General features: G+C 39.5%; 1 protein-coding gene across 21 annotated transcripts in view; it reads right to left on the bottom strand.

Moving 5' to 3' along the window:
• ANKS1B (ankyrin repeat and sterile alpha motif domain containing 1B) overlaps positions 1 to 18,153 on the bottom strand; it is a 1,305,582-nt gene that overhangs the window by 98,459 nt on the left and 1,188,970 nt on the right. For all 21 annotated transcript variants that reach the window (XR_004439654.1, XM_033220935.1, XM_033220933.1 and 18 more), the window contains one exon: positions 2,211 to 2,318. Coding sequence is in view for 15 of the 21 variants with exons in the window: in XM_033220935.1 (XP_033076826.1) it covers positions 2,211 to 2,318 (108 nt within the window). In the remaining 6 variants the exon portion in view is untranslated. The remainder of the gene's footprint in view (positions 1 to 2,210; positions 2,319 to 18,153) is intronic.

Below are 18,153 nucleotides of genomic sequence, written 5' to 3'. Positions count from 1 at the left end.
TGGCAACACAGCATGTCACACGCACAGACTGCAGAGCAGTGCATGCTACGACAGAGGATGCTTTTCCAAGGCAAAGACAACTCCATCCGAGGGAAACAGGTCAGGAGGAAGATAGGGGGCATAGACAGCTCAGCTCTACTGTTTGCAAGTAAAATAGGATTGGGATCATGGTGTTTCTTCAGATCCCTTCTCCTCCAGATATTCTGGACCTTCTGTGATAGATTTAGGTCCTACACTTTTTCTCGGAAGTCTCTGTCTTTGATCTTTTTTTGTTCCCCTAAATCTCTTCCAGAGAGCCAGAATGAGAGGTTCAGAAGGGGAAGGAAAAAGAGCAGGGTAAGTAGCAGGAAGTTGCTTCTCTAAAGAGTTATTTTAGGATGACTACACTGATGGTGCTTATATCTTTCTCTCCTTCCATGTAGCAAAATGAAGGCAAAACAAAAATCACTTTTTTTTTTCTAATTTATTTGACGCTCCTCTTTCTAATGGGTGAAATTTCTATTTGTACTTTTATGACTCCCAAAACTCTCAAGTAGCCCCCAAATATCCCAGTGTACCCTAATGCCCCCAGTAATTAATTCAACCAGTATTCATGTAGTCCCTACCCATCCCATTCCAGTCTCTCTCAGGAGGTTAAGCTTGTCCTCCTGGAGCCAATTCTCTTGTATCCCCTGAAATCCTTGCACATTTTCTTCCCCTCCAAAGCTGAATCAGACTCCAAATCCTAACAGCTCCTCTCCTGCCTCACCCTCTGTTATCCTGACAGTGGCTATGTTGTTTGCTGAAGTGCATTGATAAGAGGCAGGCCACTGCATTTCATCACGACGGTTACGTCTGGGTGCCATGCTTGTATTCATCCCTTCAGAAAGGAAATCAGAAACAAGCAAGTGCAGGACAAAATAAAGAGAGCAGAGCGGGCACCCCACAGCTTTCAGGGAGATCTCAGCTTTTTGACGAATTTTAGAAAAGTTCTTATAGGACGCATGAACACTAGTGACTGCCAGCCACTTCTTGCCACTGCCAGTTTGCCTGGAAATCATCTCTCTCACTTTCTCTCTGCCCTTTCCTCCCTCCCTTCCTTCACTTCCCCTTTCTTTCTCTCTCTTCTACAGGTTCTCTCTAGTTTCCTACCTCATAATTCTTTTTTTTTTTTTGAGATGGGAGTTTCGCTCTGTCGCCCAGGCTGGAATGCAGTGGCATGATCTTGGCTCACTGCAACCTCTGCCTTCTGGGTTCAAGCGATTCTCCTGCCTCAGCCTCCCGAGTAGCTGGGATTACAGGTGCGTGCCACTATGCCCGATTAATTTTTTGTATTTTTAGTAGAGTCAGGTTTCACTGTGTTAGCTAGAATGGTCTCGATCTCCTGACCTCGTGATCTGCCTGCTTTGGCCTCCCAAAGTGCTGGGATTACAGGCATGAGCCACTACGCTGGGCTCCTACCTCATAATTCTAAAGTGTAGTTGAAGAAAAGAAATAGCATTTATTAAGTAAGGTTTTAGATTCTCTATTCTGAATTTTTGAAGTGGGTAAAGTTGGACAAATTTTACTTCTTGAAAAACAGAAGACCCTAGGGTTAATTTTAAATTGCTCTTTACTTAACTGTGGTCCTTGATCGATTTTCTTTCTGTGGGTTTGAGGAGTCTGACAGAAAACTCATTTCCGCTCTCCTGGTGTAATGGGGTGTGGGATGGGAGGTGAGGGAGTGGTTCTTTAAAGGTGGTGATTTGTCAGGCTGAATTCCATTATAGATGGATATCTAAATCTCAAAAATATATATTTAACTAATCTAGAAAAACAAATCTTGTTGTTTTGATTGTGTCAAACACAATCAAAAGGGAGACTGATTTTACACAGATACGGTAAGCTACAAAGAAAAGAGCCTGCACTTGCTGATCTATTGCTTCAGTTGTATAAAGTACATGTTTATAAAACCTATAAAACTGCACAAAATAATTCTTTTATTTCCTTACTCTGTTGCCCAGGTGGAGTGCAGTGATGCAATCTCTGCTCACTGCAATACTCCGCCTTCCGGGTTCAAGCGATTTTCATGCCTCAGCCTCCGGAGTAGCTGGGAGTACAGACGGGCACAACCATACCTGGCTAATTTTTTCTGTTTTTAGTAGAGGCAGAGTCTCACCATGTTGGCCAGGCTGGTCTCAAACAAGTAATTCTTAAGGGTAGAGAACCAAATGAATGTGCTTGGCACTTACCCTGAGGGTGATGGACCGAGGGGGCTTCTGTGGGGGATCGTCGTGCAGCCTGTCTCCCAGAGATGCCAAAATACGTTTCCTGTGGCCAATCAAATTGATTTTTAAAACCTGAAACAACATATATTTGGGTTAAATATTTCATTGGAGAACAAATAATTTTTCTATGTCCTAAAACATGTGGGGTGAAAAGAGATTTGTGCAGTTACCCCTGCACCATGAGATGTGGTGTGACATCAGTGTGACTGTTGAAGTCAAGAAAGATTGCAGTAGCATCTGGGAAGCCTGGAGTGGTGAAGTTGTAGGGGCAGAAAGAGAAGGGAGGACGGTTCTCCTTCTACTCATGCTGCCTGAGAGTCTCATTCCTAATGCAGCAGCCTCAAGACCTTGCCAGAATAGAAGCCAGCTCTTCTCATAAGCAGCTGAAAACTCACAGGATAAAATCTGAGTCCGGACTTGGCTTCGGGATAATGGGGACAGGCTGCCCTCTGTCTCTTTCCCTCCATCCAGGATATGCAGTCACGCCAGCCTCCTCTAGGTATTGGAAGCTCCACATTAATTCTCACCTTGGGGCCTCTACCCCTGCTCAATCACCTGCCTGGAACGCTCCCTCTCCCCTCTGAGATTTTCAAATAACCAGGGAATTCTCATGGTTCTGGACACTGTTCTTGTGCTGTCTCCTCAGAAAGGTCTTCCCCCACCTCCTTATTGAGGGAGCCATGTCCTCAACCCCTGACACGCACTCCATGATGATCCTCATTTTATCATGCTCTGAAAGCACTTTCTTTACAGGCTTAGTGTTTGTGTTTTGTTCCACCCTCTCCAGGTAAGCTCCCTGAGAGCAGGGCACTGCCATATGTTGATCACTATTATTTCCCCAAAGTATAAAAGGATGACTAAAAAAAAATAAGGGATTAATGAATATGAAAGAATGCATGGTAATAGAGAGCTGCAAAATTAGAGTCATCTTGCATAAGTATACGGTTAGAATGAAGGACTGCCTATTGGGGTAGACTCAGAGCCTCCCCAGGATGGTATTTTGAATCTGACCTTGCTGCAAAGGGCACATGGTAGAAGAGCTCTCAAAGGGAACCGAGAATTGCAGCACCTCAATCCTCAGCCCCATTCCTGGTGCTTTACCAGGGGCACACCCCTTTCAATCTTCCCAACTTCTCTATCTGGAAGGAGTTCTCACTTGACAGATGAAGAAACTGTGGTTCGGAGTGGTTAAGTCACCTACCCAAAAGCCAGCATGTGGTGGCTCTGGGATTTGAATCAGATTTGCCTGATTCCAAAGCATGTTTTACTCCAAAGTATACATCACAAAATTTGGGCATTTCTCCAAATATTACCAACTTCTTAAAAATATATTGTATATTTAATCCATTCATAAAAATGTGTTTACCTCTTCCCTACCCATGTGTAGTCCCAAGATATAATAATCTTGTTGGGTAAGTAGTTTCCAAAGTCGTTATCGCATGTGTAAATTTTTTTCTTCTCTTTTCAAGTTTTAAGATACAAGGTGGGGAGAGCATTTCTTTGGCAGGCATCCCATGCTACCTCGAATTTTTTTAAAATTTCAACTTTTATTTTAGATGTAGGTGGTATATGTGCAGGTTTGTTACATGGGCACACTGAGTGATGCTAAGGTCTGGGGTATGAATGATCCCGTCACCAGGTAATATGCATAATACCCAAGTAGGTAGTTTTTCAGCCCTTGTCCCCTTCCTCCCTCCCCTCCTTTGTCATCCCCAGTGTCCACTGTTGCCATCTTTATGCCCATGAGTACTCAATGTTTAGCTCCCACTTGTAAGTGCGAACATGTGATATTTGGTTTTCTGTTTCTGCGTTAATTAACTTAAGGGTAATGGCCTTCAGCTGCATCCATGCTGCTGCAAAGGACATGATTTAGTTTTTTTATGTCTGTGTAGTATTTCATCTACCTTGACTTTTTATTTGCCTATTTGTCGGTTAACTTATGGGCCTTTCGGCCTAAACTGATGTATATTTTAAACTCACACTATGCCCTATTCCTTTGACAGCCACCCTCTGACCCGTGCCTGTTGATGATGAGGAGGGTAAATGTTAGCCAAGGTGAATGTCCCCATGCACCACATCCCTATGATTTTATAAAACCTTCATCTCCCCTGGCTGATGAATCCTAATCTTTGTAAGTTTGTTTTCATAAAGCAGCTCCTCTTTTCCATAAATCATTTCAGTTGACATCCTCTGGACTTTCTGCTACCCTATTATAGCTGCTTAAGGTTTGCTGAAAAAATGGCTCACAATATTGCAGGTATAAGTGAACCATGGCTTTACATTTATGCAGGATACTGTTTTCTGCTTTCAATACCCCTTTAAAATGTCCTTCCTAAGCACATGTGATTTCTAGCTAGCCTTTTAGCTGCAGTAGGAATAACTAGGGACAAAAGTATACACTGACTATAAAATCCCTTAATTTTGTTATAGCTAGTAGTTCAAAGCCCTTTAATCTAGGAGGGATGATTTGAATTATTTTTCCCTAAATTCCTTATCTTACAGTTGTCCAGGCAGAAGCCCATCTGGCATCCTTCTGCCCACTCACACAGCCCTGTGTTAGCTTTCTGCATTTATATTAACCAGTTTGGCATTTCACTACCTGGAAGAGCTTAGTGGTTTTTGCAAATCTGGAAATTTCAGCATGTATTCCTTTCAGATGATTTATAAATATGCTAATTAAGTGTGGCCCTACTGCTGATTACTTGCAGGCAGCATTGTTTATACAATCCATAAAAATGCCCTTACATTCTTGTATTGTTTCTTTTTTAAAGCATCGAGATCAAATAATTGCTTCATCTCAGAAAAAATACGATAACCTTTCCAAAGGTATTTTGCAAGTCTAAACACAGTATATTTTCTAATTCTCTTTTATTCTCATTCTCAATTACTTTGCCAAAAGCTTCTATTGGATACAAATTCCTCCCACAAAATCTTTCTCCTCATGCTGATGGTACTACCTTGCCCCTTCCCTGAGTCCTGCTAAAAATGTCTTTTTTTTTTTTTTTTTTTTTTTTTTGAGGCGGAGTCTCGCTCTGTCTCCCAGGCTGGAGTGCAGTGGCCGGATCTCATCTCACTGCAAGCTCCGCCTCCCGGGTTTACGCCATTCTCCTGCCTCAGCCTCCCGAGTAGCTGGGACTACAGGCGCCCGCCACCTCGCCCAGCTAGTTTTTGTATTTTTAGTAGAGACGGGGTTTCACCGTGTTAGCCAGGATGGTCTCGATCTCCTGACCTCGTGATCCACCCGTCTCGGCCTCCCAAAGTGCTGGGATTACAGGCTTGAGCCACCGCGCCCGGCCAAAAATGTCTTTATAATAAAGACATTCATTTAATTATTATCATTTACAAAACTGACATTAAATAACATATAACTGTGGTACAATTGAGCTGACGTAATCTCCACTATTGCTTTTGGTTTACTCTCCCGCAACTTAATTTTGGGCAGGTTACTTGACTCCTCTGATCTCAGGTTTTCTCACATATAAAGTGAAGAAGTTAATGACAATTTCAAATGTTGCTGGGAAGATGAAGAGTAAATTGTGAGAATAATCAGCATAGTGCCTGACACATAGAAGTCGCAACTTTCACAGTGTGCTTATTCTAGTGAATGGGTTCTGAGGGTGCACAGGAATCCTGGCCCAGAAGAACAAGGACTTGGTCATTGTCATAAAGTCAATCATGTTAAAGAAATACACTGGAGCTTTGGATGAAGAGATGTGGCTAACTTTGGGAAAGCCCTCAATGAAGTAACTTATCCTAGTAGGAACGTGGCTGATTTCTAGCTACCAGTCTGAGGCCAGACCCAACTCTCATCCACATTGCTTAATCTTCAATAGGAGGTAAGCTGAGGCAATCCTTTGCACTGAATCTTCATTGCTGTCTCCTCCATAGAGCTACCCAGATGAGGGTGGATTGATGAATGGATGGACGGATGGGTACATAGATAGGAAACAAATTAACACAGGATAGTTAATACTATCAAGATCACCTGGATAACTCTTCTTTTTATTAGAAATGAGCTCCCATCACTGAGGATACTGATGGTAACTTCCATTTATTGAACATTTTCTATACTCTACTTCTATGTTCTAGTTGTGTAGAAACTGTACCAAGTGGTTATACACGTATATAAATATCTCTTGTAATCCTTACAATAGCATACAATAAAACCATTCTGATTTTAGACATGCAAAATCTGAGATTATGAAATGCTAAGGAACTTCCCCAAGGTCACACCGCTAAGAGGCACATGGCTAGGATGTGCACCTGATTCTTAACCTGCCCTTCACCACTCTCCTTGCTCTTCTTCTTGCTGTTAACCTCTACACCTTTTGACCTTTAGTTACACTGTTGGTTATGTCATCATGCGGCTTAAGACGTTGCTTCTTACTTTGAGTTATCATGTTTAAAGCATTTACATAGGGCTTTGAGCATCTGAAAACATTAAAATAATTCACTTTTTAATAAGGCTTATAGCATTGTTAAAGCTACAGGCTACAAGGGCAGGTAACTCACAGTCTTCCCTGTGAAATACATATATAGACCAAGGACGGGAAACCCTCATCATCCAAGATTCAATCTGAGCAGGCTCACTGTGGAGTGGTAGACAGGGTGACAGTTGGCTTCAAAATGTCCAAGTTGACAATAATAAATCTAATTGGCAAAACAATAACAGAGAATATTCCGAAGAAAGATAGTCATTATGGAAAAGTCAAGTCTGAAGGCTGTTGGGTTTGCTTTGAGTGAGAACAGCTTAATAGCAGACTGTCTTTGCAAGCAGATGGGGTTCCTGAGGTAGTGGAATCCTACAACCCCAGGCATCATGGGTGATAACCAGTGTGAAAACTTTAGTTTTCAAAAAAACCAGAGTAATGGTTACTGCAGTAGAGAAGAATTCTGTGTTTTCATTACTGCTTGGGTTAAAGTTAACTGTTCAGACAAAGAACATAATGGGAGTAAAACACAAAATAATGGTAATATATTGGATATTTAGTTATCCTAAGATATTGAAGCAATTCAGTTCAACTCAAAAACAATATTGAATTTCTGCTACCAATTATTTGGAGGCTTCAAAGGGGAAAGTCCATGAACAGAGCTTACAATATCGGAGAGATCAGGCACAAATAACTATGTTATCACACATTAACTAAGACAAAATTATTATACACATGAGCATAAGAATGTGGCTCCAACTGCTGAGTTCAACAGATAAGAAATAAAAGTTGGCCAGGTGTGGCGGCTCATGCCTGTAATCCCAGCACTTTGGGAGGCTGAGATGGCTGGATCACAAGGTCAGGAGATCGAGACCATCCTGGCTAACACAGTGAAACCCCATCTCTATTAAAAATACGAAAAAAAATTAGCAGGGCATGGTGTTACATGTCTGTAGTCCCAGCTATTCGGGAGGCAGAGGCAGGAGAATCACTTGAACCCAGGAGGTGGAGGTTGCAGTGAGCTGAGATTGCACCACTGTGCTCCAGCCTGGGCGATGGAGCAAGACTCTGTCTCAGAAAAAAAGAAAAAGAAAAAGAAAAAGAAATAAAAGTTCTTGCATGTGTTCTTAATGGTTTTTATTACAACTATTGTTAAGAGGAATGTGGGTCAAAGGCAAGGAATATTGTTGAAACAACAGGAGTCAGCCACAGGTGGGCATCCGTTCATCACAACAGTAGCCACCTCCAGGAATTTTCTCCAGTATCACTTAAATAGGATAATTCCAGAAACCTCACTGTGAATCCCAGCAACAGAAGAATAACCATGCTGGATGACAGTCCTATAATATCACATCACTGCTGTTTATGTTTCTGGGTTTGGCTGTGGGAATTCTGCCGGACAGTATCATGATATGACCCTCATACGGAATAGCTTACTTCAGAATATATGTCATAGCAAAACTGAAAGTCAATGTACTTAAACTTCTTTTTTCTTTTAAAATTTAATGTGATATAAAATTAAACATGTTTACATTTATATCACATTAAATTTAACATGTTTAATTTAAACATGATGTAAATGAAGCAGTTTTCTTTATCTATTTTAACAAAATTAAATAACATTTTGATTATAATAGCTATACTGCTTTCTCATTTTAGATACTTTATAAAATACAGAAAAACAAGTAAGAGAACAAGTAATCCACAAACTATGTCTAAATAGATATATTTCCTTTCATTTTTTTCTCCCATGATTATGTTTTGTGGTGGTCATATCGTAAGTACCATTTTCGCCTTTTTTTTCAGTTCTTTAAAGCTAGAGAACTTTTCTACATACACAACTCTCAGTAGACATTTTAACTAACTCCATATTATCACATTATTGTTTCAGAAAAGTATGTCATAATTCATTAAACATTTCCCCTACCGTTGAAAATTTTGGTTTGTGCTTCTTTCTGGATAGCAAACATTCCACATGCACAAATAATTCTATCATCCTACAATTTCCATTCTCACTGCCATGTTTATATAGACACAGCATGGAAAACACTAAAGAAGACTGCAAGAATCACACAAGTCATGCAGAAAAGTCATGTAGCAACAGTCTGTTTTCATGTTCTGCATGAAATCTCAATCCATTTATTGCCGGCTGGACCAATTCCTCCTGGGAAAATCACAAGCCCACATAATGTTCCTCAGTGTCATATTTTGCATTTGTTATGTTTTTGGAGTTCAGAGTTAGCTAACAGATGTGAAATAGCACATATAGCTGGAATTCTTCAGAGAGTACACATGCAGCGATGCTGGGCACACAAGCGATTCTAGTTCTCACCACCGGGAGACTGCATCCTTTTCATTCCTAGATTTTGATTGAGGGAGGGAGTTCATCCTGCGTTTGGAACTCACTCCCATTTTAGGGGGTAGATTATTTCCCCTTTCCTTTCTAGATACTTGCCAACTAAAGAGAACAGCTCCTATACAAGTCTATAGAGCTCACCTGGCTTCAGAGTAGCCTCTTCTAATAAAACTGCAAGTGTTCTGAGCGGTTCTGGTGTTCCTAAATGCCAAGAATGGAAGTTGTGGCAGAAGTTGATCTGCTTTGTTCTCATCTGCAGAACTAAAATTGCAAATAATTGTCAAAGATCCACCCCCCCCCACCGCCTGAGAACAATTTCTAAACACTTTCCACCTGAAATCATCAAGGCAAAAGTGCCTGTGTATAATTCCATTTCAGATTCCTGCAATCTCAGAAATCTTCACTTGAACTTGCATACAATTTTTGACCATGACATTTTTCTTTCTTATTTCTTGGACTGCAATAATCCATGTCTAGCATGGGATGGTGAACAGAAAGACCTTAGGAGCAGAAAGTCATGACACTTGGCTCTTCTCTTACTCTTCTTCTAGCTAAGTAATCTTTAATGTCTTTGAGTTGTAATATAAAGGTGAGAATAATAGTCTTATTCAGCAAATATTTATTGGATGTCTTTCACATATAACCACCATGTTATGCAATTTGTGAGCCACAAAGAAGAAAAAATATCGAGTCCTCCAGGGCTCTCAATCCAGGTGGTAAAAAAATATTAAAACTATGTGAACATACGTGTGTATATATTTGTGTGTATGTATGTAGGCATCTATGTATCTATGCATGTATGTATGTATATATGTATCTATCATCCATCCATCCGTCTAAATATATACGTCTACATAGTCTTCCCAGCCTAAAAGGGGTTTCTGTGGATTGAATGAGAATAACTAGGAAGCTTATCTGGAATTATAAAGCACAGAACTAAGGTACTAAACTAAGGTATCATTTCTGTTTTAAGTATCACAGAAACTTAAAACTTTCTTACCCTATCAACAATATTTGGATATTATCTTTGATATTTAAATGTGCCATTATGGATATCTCTGGGTAGATTTTAGATCCAGAATCATGCCTTCCACTTCTCCAACCTTCTCTCCTGTTATTTCTTTGCGCCACGTATACACACTTGTGCATATTCCAGAGTGTCTCTGCCTGGATTTTCATTAGTATCTCACAAGGATGAAATTGAGATCCACCTAAAGCCTTGCTTGCTCACCTTGGATTACATCGACCTTTCTTTCTCTGAATTTCTTTAGTATCTGTGGGCTGCCCTGTGCTGTTGACACATGATACATTCTGGTGGGTACAGCTAGCTCTCTTTGTGTATGTGTCTTACCTGATCAACTAGACTATAGGTGCTGGAAAGTCAGATATGGTGTTACTGCATCTCAGGGTTCCTCAATGCATCTAGCCCATGAGTACAATTCAAAGGTGATCTCTAAGATCTCAACTCAAACCCCTGTCAAGGTGGACAACAAATGAAGCAGGGGAGATGTCTCTAAAAGAAAAAGGGGGAAGGAAAATAATACCTATGTCTTATTTCCTTCCCTTTCTACTCTCAAGAGTCTTCTATTCTTTCTGAGCTTTTGCACCTTAATTCCTACACAGAGTCTTGCCATGGGTGATGCAAAATTTCCTTACGTCCCACCATCTGTAACTCTTTCCCTTTACCTCTGCCACTTCATCTAAAAAAATTCCCTCTGACTACGGTTTTCAAATTCCCTTTTCCTTCTACTATTACTTTCCAAACCAACTGCTACTAAATAATCAGCAAATAACTGTTTGACAGATGCCACTGAAATACAACTGTACTAACCTATGGAAAGGAAAAGAGGTTCCAAGTCAAACAGCTCCAGAGAGAGCAAAGGATAGTCAGAAAGAGTGAGGAAGGAGGAATGTGTGTTTTCTGAATATAGTCTGTCTCATTAAACAGGAAATACTAACTATGAGGAAATGAGATCATCTTCGCATGAAAAGAGAGACCTTAATGGTATAATTGCCTCTGAACATTTAAGGACTCTGGAGGTACAAAGCCTTCTTTTGTAATCAATGAGAATCTTAGGTTTATTTGTAAAGCTCTCTGAATTACCTCTTGATGAAGGTACTAATTTTCTGACTTTCACATAAATATTGCTTCAGAAGATTAAAAACATACACAAAACAAAACAATAAATCAGTTCCCAACTAATTTCCCTGAAAGTTACTTTTAAGTAAAGCTTGCTGCCAGGTAAGTTTTTATAGGAGAAATTTGGTTTATATTGCTCAATAACCCAATCATTGGGGTTACTGAAGGAAAAATTTGTTACAAAAGAAAATGGGAAGTATGTGCAATATCCCAGATCTGAAGTTATTCTTGGAGATGTGAAGATGTGCTAATAGTATCTGAAAAGTGCAAATCTCCCTGCAATACTATGAATACATAAAAATGCTCTGCATCTTAAGAAGTAGAGAGACTGCTGTTTTGCTATATTTTGCTAACCATGCAGGATATTTACTGCTAAGGAGGGTATTTTCCAACTTTATTTCCTTTCGATTTTTGAGATCATAAAATTTATGATCAATTATATTGTGTGACTGATGCTCTCAGTATTGTAAATGAAATTATGGTTATCAAAATTCATTAACATATGTCCATATAAAATAAACAGAAACATGCAACATACATGAATATACCCAAATATGGGTGAATATACCCATATTTGTAAAAGAAGCTCTAAGACAAATTGAGTCTCAAGAGACAATCCTAGGTAAGTGATGGCCTGGTGACTCCATTTTTGGATTATAAACGGTCTTTTCTGCTCTGTTGCTGCTCTGCCCCTCTTCTTGATGTTTAGCTACTTTAATGACATATAACACCCTCCATCAGCAGACAGAATAGTGAAAGAGGCAGTGAATTCAATCCAGCCAATTCTGTTTCTGTCAGCAGCTCTGATAAAAGGGTTTTATGTGGGAGGAGGTAAAAAATCTACCTAAAACTAGCTAAATTAAAGTTTTAAAAATGCATCCACAGATTTTACTTAGCCTAGCCAGCTACTACTGCACTTTAGAACTGGATGTTTACCATATTTCAGCTACGTATGGTGGCAAAAAAGGATGTTAAGGTTAAAAAAAGTATTATAAGGAAAGAAGAGATTGAGTCCCAAGGACAAGTTCAAAAGAAGAAAAAAAAGAGTAACAATAGTGAGAGAGAGATTTCTTATCATCCCTTTTCTCCCATTGTCCCCAGCCCCACCACTATCCCCTTCCTTATTTCCTGGAGAGTCACATCACAGAGTAGAGCTGGGAATCACTTTAAACCCATAAGAATGGCTAATATTAGAAAACAATGACCCTGCCTAGGATGGTAAGGATGTGGAGGAACTGGAACTCTCATCTTGCTAGTAGGATTGTAAATGGCACAGGCACTTTTGGGAAAACTGTCAGTTTCTCAAGTTTTGACACAGTTTTCTAACATACAACCCAGCAAGTTGACTCTAGCTAGTTACTCCTAGCTAAAAATGAATACATATGCCCACATAAAGATTTGTACATAAATGTTTAAGCAACATTATTCATAATAGCTAAAAATTAGAAACAATCCAAATGTCCAATCAACTGGTGAATGGATAAGTAAAATATGGTATATTCATGCAACGAAATACTGCCTAATGATACAAAGGAATGGGCTATATAATACAGGCTATAGCATCAACAGATCTCAAAAACATTATGCTAAGTGAAAGAAGCTGCACACACAAGATGATATAATGTTGTAGGATTCCATTTACATGAGTTTCTAGAAAGCATAAAACTGTATGTACAGAAAGCATATCAGTGGTTATCTGGAGTAGGAATAGGAGCAGGGATTGACTGAAATGAGCATAAAGGAACTTTTTGGGGTGATGGAAATGTTCTAAAATGGGATTGTGTTGATGGCTGCTTTATAGGTTCGTTTATAGGATGTATAGGCTTACTGAAATTTATCTAACTGTATACTTAAAACGAGTGATTTTCATGATCTGTAATTAAATTGCAATGAAATTGTTTAAAAAAAAATAATGCTGGGAGAATCCATTCAGTATGCAGTATTGTATAAAAAAGGCCATTCCTGAAGGCTGTAATCCAGGCTGCTCGAGAGGAAGATCTCTATTGTCTTGGAATATATCACTTATCAGCTGGATGGAAGAGTGAGCAACATACACACTGCAGGGTGCCTTAAGGAAAATGTGACCTGCAGGGTAACTTTGTTCTAGGAGCCTACTACTATTTGACTATAGGCTAATAGGATCTGTAGCATATTCTTTGTTATTAGTGTACAATACAGTAAATTAGTACTGACTTTCCTATGTATGTACATTTTTTTTTTTTTTTTTGAGATGGAGTCTTGCAGTGTCCCAGGCTGGAGTGCAGTGCAGTGGCATGATCTCGGCTCACTGCAAGCTCCGCCTCCTGGGTTTATGCCATTCTCCTGCCTCAGCCTCCAGAGTAGCTGGGACTACAGGCGCCCGCCACCACGCCCGGCTACTTTTTTGTATTTTCAGTAGAGACGGGGTTTCACTGTGTTAGCCAGGATGGTCTCAATCTCCTGACCTCGTGATCCCCCTGCCTCGGCCTCCCAAGCTGCTGGGATTACAGGTGTGAGCCACTGCGCCCGGCCTGTATGTACATTTTTGAGGGTTTTAATCCTCCAAGTCATAACACTTTGGTAAAAATGTTTATGCTTTCTAAATACTTACAACAAATGGCTTATGGATGTTTGAAAAGAGTGGAGTGATCACTAGGAGCCAACATGGGTTCTCTCTGGATGGGTAACAGGTGGTGATCATGAGATGGCACTCAAGAACCAGAGAATAAGGTTGCATTCTAAGCACCAAATTAATCTCATCAACAGTGCTATGATTTGAGTCTTCTCTGAGAAAAACTCAGCTTGAAATTGGATCTCCAAAGTGTCAGTGTTGGCAGATGGGGCCTAATGGGAGGTATCTGGGTCATGAGGCGGCAAATCCTTCTTGAAATAATTTGTGCCATTCTCTGAGGAGTGAATGAGTTCTTGCTCTGGCAAGACCGGATTAGTTCTCACAGGGATGAATTAGTTCCTGCAAGAGTGGGTTGTTAAGAAGCCAGGACATCCTGTGGGTTTTGCCTCTTCACACATCAGCTTCCCCTTTAACCTTTAGCCATGTTGTAATACAGCAGCAGAAATTCTCACCAGAAGCTGAGCAGGTGCTGGCACCATGCTTCTTGAACTTCCTAGCCTGCAGAACTGTGGACTAAATAAAACTTTTCTTCTTTATAAATCACCCAGTCTCAGATGTTCTGTTATAGCAACACAAAACAGACTAGGACAAACAAAGTGATTGAAGTCAGAATGACTTTCTAGTCCATGAAGAGTCAATGAAATAGACTGGCAGCGTGACTATAGTTTAATTGGTGATACTGAAATCCAGCTAAACAAAGAAGGTGTGCCAGGGTAGGATGGAGACGCAAGGGTAGAGGGCAGATTGAAGCAATGAAACTATGGAAAAAAGAATTAGAATGTCTAGCTTTGATAGCTTCATGGAGGGAGACTGAATCTTAATGTCAGTAAGCTCCCTGATTACTCAAGGGGCTATTTTATTAGGTTTTGTACTGATCTAAATGAAACATCCCTCAAAATTCCCTTTCCTTCAATACTACATGTACCAGGAAGCAGTAATCACTGGATCAGTGTTCTGAGTACCCCGATATGAGAAGAGGAAGTGTTGAAGATGGGGGATCAGGGAACGGAGCATTCAGTCAGTTAGAGAATCCTTCCCATCATGTATTAACAGACTGGACATCTTGATACACCGATCTCTCCTTAGTTAAATTAAATCAACACCACCGAGGCACAGAACCTGATCAAGAGGGCATAGTGATTAAGAGTGGGGCTTGCTGTCAGGGTGACCTGAGTGTGAGTGTTGGTACTGGCATTTACTATATATATGCCTTTTGGTCAATTATTTAACCTCTCTCAGTGTCACCTACCTTGTATAAAATGATGGAGCTAAGAAACAGTATTCTCCTCTTAGTATAATAGTTAGGATTAAATGAGACATATGCAATGCATTAAGCACAGTGCCTGATATAAAATGAGCTTCATAAAATTCTAACTTCAGTGTTTTGATTAAGCCCAGTTTCTGAACTGGAAGGGCTGAGCCCTCCCCTGGAACCTGCCCAGAAGGAGCTCAGCAGCCAGCCATGCCCCTTTTTCCTGGCAACAACCCCTGCATCATCAGCCACTCCTCAAACTTTGCTGGCCTCATTGAAAATCAGTTTTTGCCAAACTTTATTAACTTTCTTTTTTTTGACAGAGTTATTAGTATGAGGTTGACAGACCAGGAGAATGTCATAGATACAGTGTCTTTGGTTCCAATAAAGCACTTGATGAAGTCTTTCATTAAGATGGTGGGCTCTATGAGAGAAAAATTAAGTGGATTCACAGCTGGTTGTACATCTACAGCCAAGAGGCTTGATGAATGGCTCTGTCATAACCTGTTGGGGGACCACTGATTGAATGCCACAGGCTCTGCCCCTGGGTTCTGCTCTATTCAATATTCTTATTAATGGCATCAAAGTAGACATAAGAAGAACACTTATCAGATTTTTCAATGACATAAAACTGTGAAAAATATTTAATATAATAATAGGCTAAATGTAAAATTCAACATTCTCTCAATGGGCTGAAAAGGCCAACCTGAGACGAAAAAGATGCAATTTAACAGGGATAAATACAATGTCTTACATTAAGGATCCAAAATAAATCAACGGTTCAAGTTCAAGATGGGAAAGATATGGCTGTGCCACAGTTCAAAGAAACAGCTGAATTTTTAGTTAAACATAGGAAGGTGTTTAACAGAAAGAATGCAAAAGTACGTGTCTGATGGGAAGGGAATGAACCCATTTAGAATAATTTTACCAAAGAAATGATCTCATTTACCTTACCATTTCAACCTAACAAGGCTGGTAATTACAAATCTTAATTTTAGAAATGCATTAATTGAGGTTCAGGAATTTAAGGAACTTGTCAAAGTGATGACTAAATCAGGATTTGAATCCAGTTTCGACTTACAAAATTCATGCACTTTGGATTCATTCTATCTTGCTGCCACTTCTCTCCCAGAGTTGCTGTGTGGCTCAAGTGAGACAATTTTAATGGACGGACCTAGCACAGTGCCTGGCCCCTACCTTCTGCTCAAAAGTGACTGATTATTTTTCTCCCAGAGACTCATTAAATGTTAAGGCTGTGTGCTTGCTTATATGAACAACTAGTACTTTATTATTATAATATGAACTCTGCAGTCTATTCTAAGTCTTTTCAAGTTTATCCATTAATATACCTAGTGCAGAAATGATTCTGTCGATTTTTATTCTCTTGTTCACCATTATTTCCAAATCCTTAATGCCAGAAGAGAAAGTCCAGCCTGGAAAAGGCACTGGAAAATTCGAGGGCAATCTGAAAATCTCTGTCAGTCAGTAATGATTCCCAGATAATCAAAACTTTCTTTTTTTTTTTTAACTAAGGTAACTTTCAAGGGCTGCATTAGTGGTTCAACGTTGCGTATTTACATGACAAAAACCTCAATTACCTTTAGATAATGAGGTGGTGTGTTAAGTAACCTCAGTACAATGATCTGCATATAGAATGTATGAAATTTTCAATTAATTCAATTATTTAATTAGTTTAGCTTATGGTTAAAAAGATACTTTTTTTCTGTTGTTGGAGTCCTTACTAGAATTCTTCATACACACACACACACACACACATACATACACACATATATATACACACACATACATATATATACACACACACATATATACACACACACATACATATATACACATACATATATATACACACACACATACATATATATATATATACACACACACACACACATATATATGTATATTTTGTTCTCTCCTGCCTAAGGGTGGCTTATTGACAGTCTTTAATTCTTTCCTGGATATTTGGAATATTGCATTGCATCTGAGTCATGGACTGTGAAGACTATTTGTCACTGGTTCACAGTGCTGCTGCAAAAGGTGGCTGAGGAATGCCCACTGGCTCCAGCAGTATCCTGGAAGATTTAGCTTTTAAATAAAGGAATTCTTAGTAGCAGTTAGTTGTCACTGCCTCCTGCACTAAAAGCAAGGGCTGACAACATTAGCTATCCAAAAGTTCCAGTTAATAAAGTTTTATTGTAAAAAAGAATCCATTTGGGGGAAGGTGCAAACTCTTTGTAATTTTCTCTCCCTCTTTCTCTTGGCCTAGGCCAGCCATGATTCACAAAGCTGGAGAATGGAGAATCATTAGCTGCTGATGGTGCTGGTCATCCCATCCTGGCAAGGAAAGGAACAGGTATGAGTGACCAGGTTGACCTGTGCAGTAGATGAGCTGAAAACCTCTTTTGTAAGCTGTTTTATAAAAATATAGAGACAACTGATGATTCTGGAGGTGGAGGATGCTTTGGGGGCCAGAGCACATACTCTGCAAAAAAGAAGGTCACTTCTTTCAGGTTTTAAGCTCAAATGTGAACACATCAGTGGACTTCCACATGAGCTGTGTTTTCTTTCTGGAATGTCTCCTTTTCCTCTTCTCCATCTAGTGAGTATCTACTCATCTTCCACTCTTTCAAGTTGAGTAAAATACTACTTTTGAACAAATAATAGCAACAGAACAATTAATGGCAACAGAACTTTGGAATGACAGTATCAAACTAGTCCTGATTCATTAAAAAAAATCTACTTAGCACATTGTATGAAAAAATGAAGTCTGTTTGTTTTTATTTTCTTAAGCCACTTTATTCCAGTATGACTGACATGTAAAAAGTTGTACATATTTAATGCATACAATTTGATGAATTTAGGGATAAGTACATACACATCAAACCATCACCACCATCGAGACTATAAGCATATCCATCAGCTCCCACATTTTCCTCCAGCTCCTTTTATTATTATTATCATCATCATTTTTGTGTATGTGTCATAAGAATACTTAACACAAGATATCCTGTTTTGGCAAATGTTAATTACACAATACAGTATTGTTAAGTTACTGGAACTATGCTATAGTAGATCTCTAGAACTTATTTATCTTATG

The sequence above is a fragment of the Trachypithecus francoisi genome, unplaced genomic scaffold (genome assembly GCF_009764315.1).
Source record: "Trachypithecus francoisi isolate TF-2019V2 unplaced genomic scaffold, Tfra_2.0 Lachesis_group11, whole genome shotgun sequence".
NCBI classification, from domain to species: Eukaryota; Metazoa; Chordata; class Mammalia; order Primates; family Cercopithecidae; genus Trachypithecus; species Trachypithecus francoisi.
Note: the sequence above shows the minus strand (reverse complement) of the source record. Positions and strands in the feature narration are given on the sequence as shown.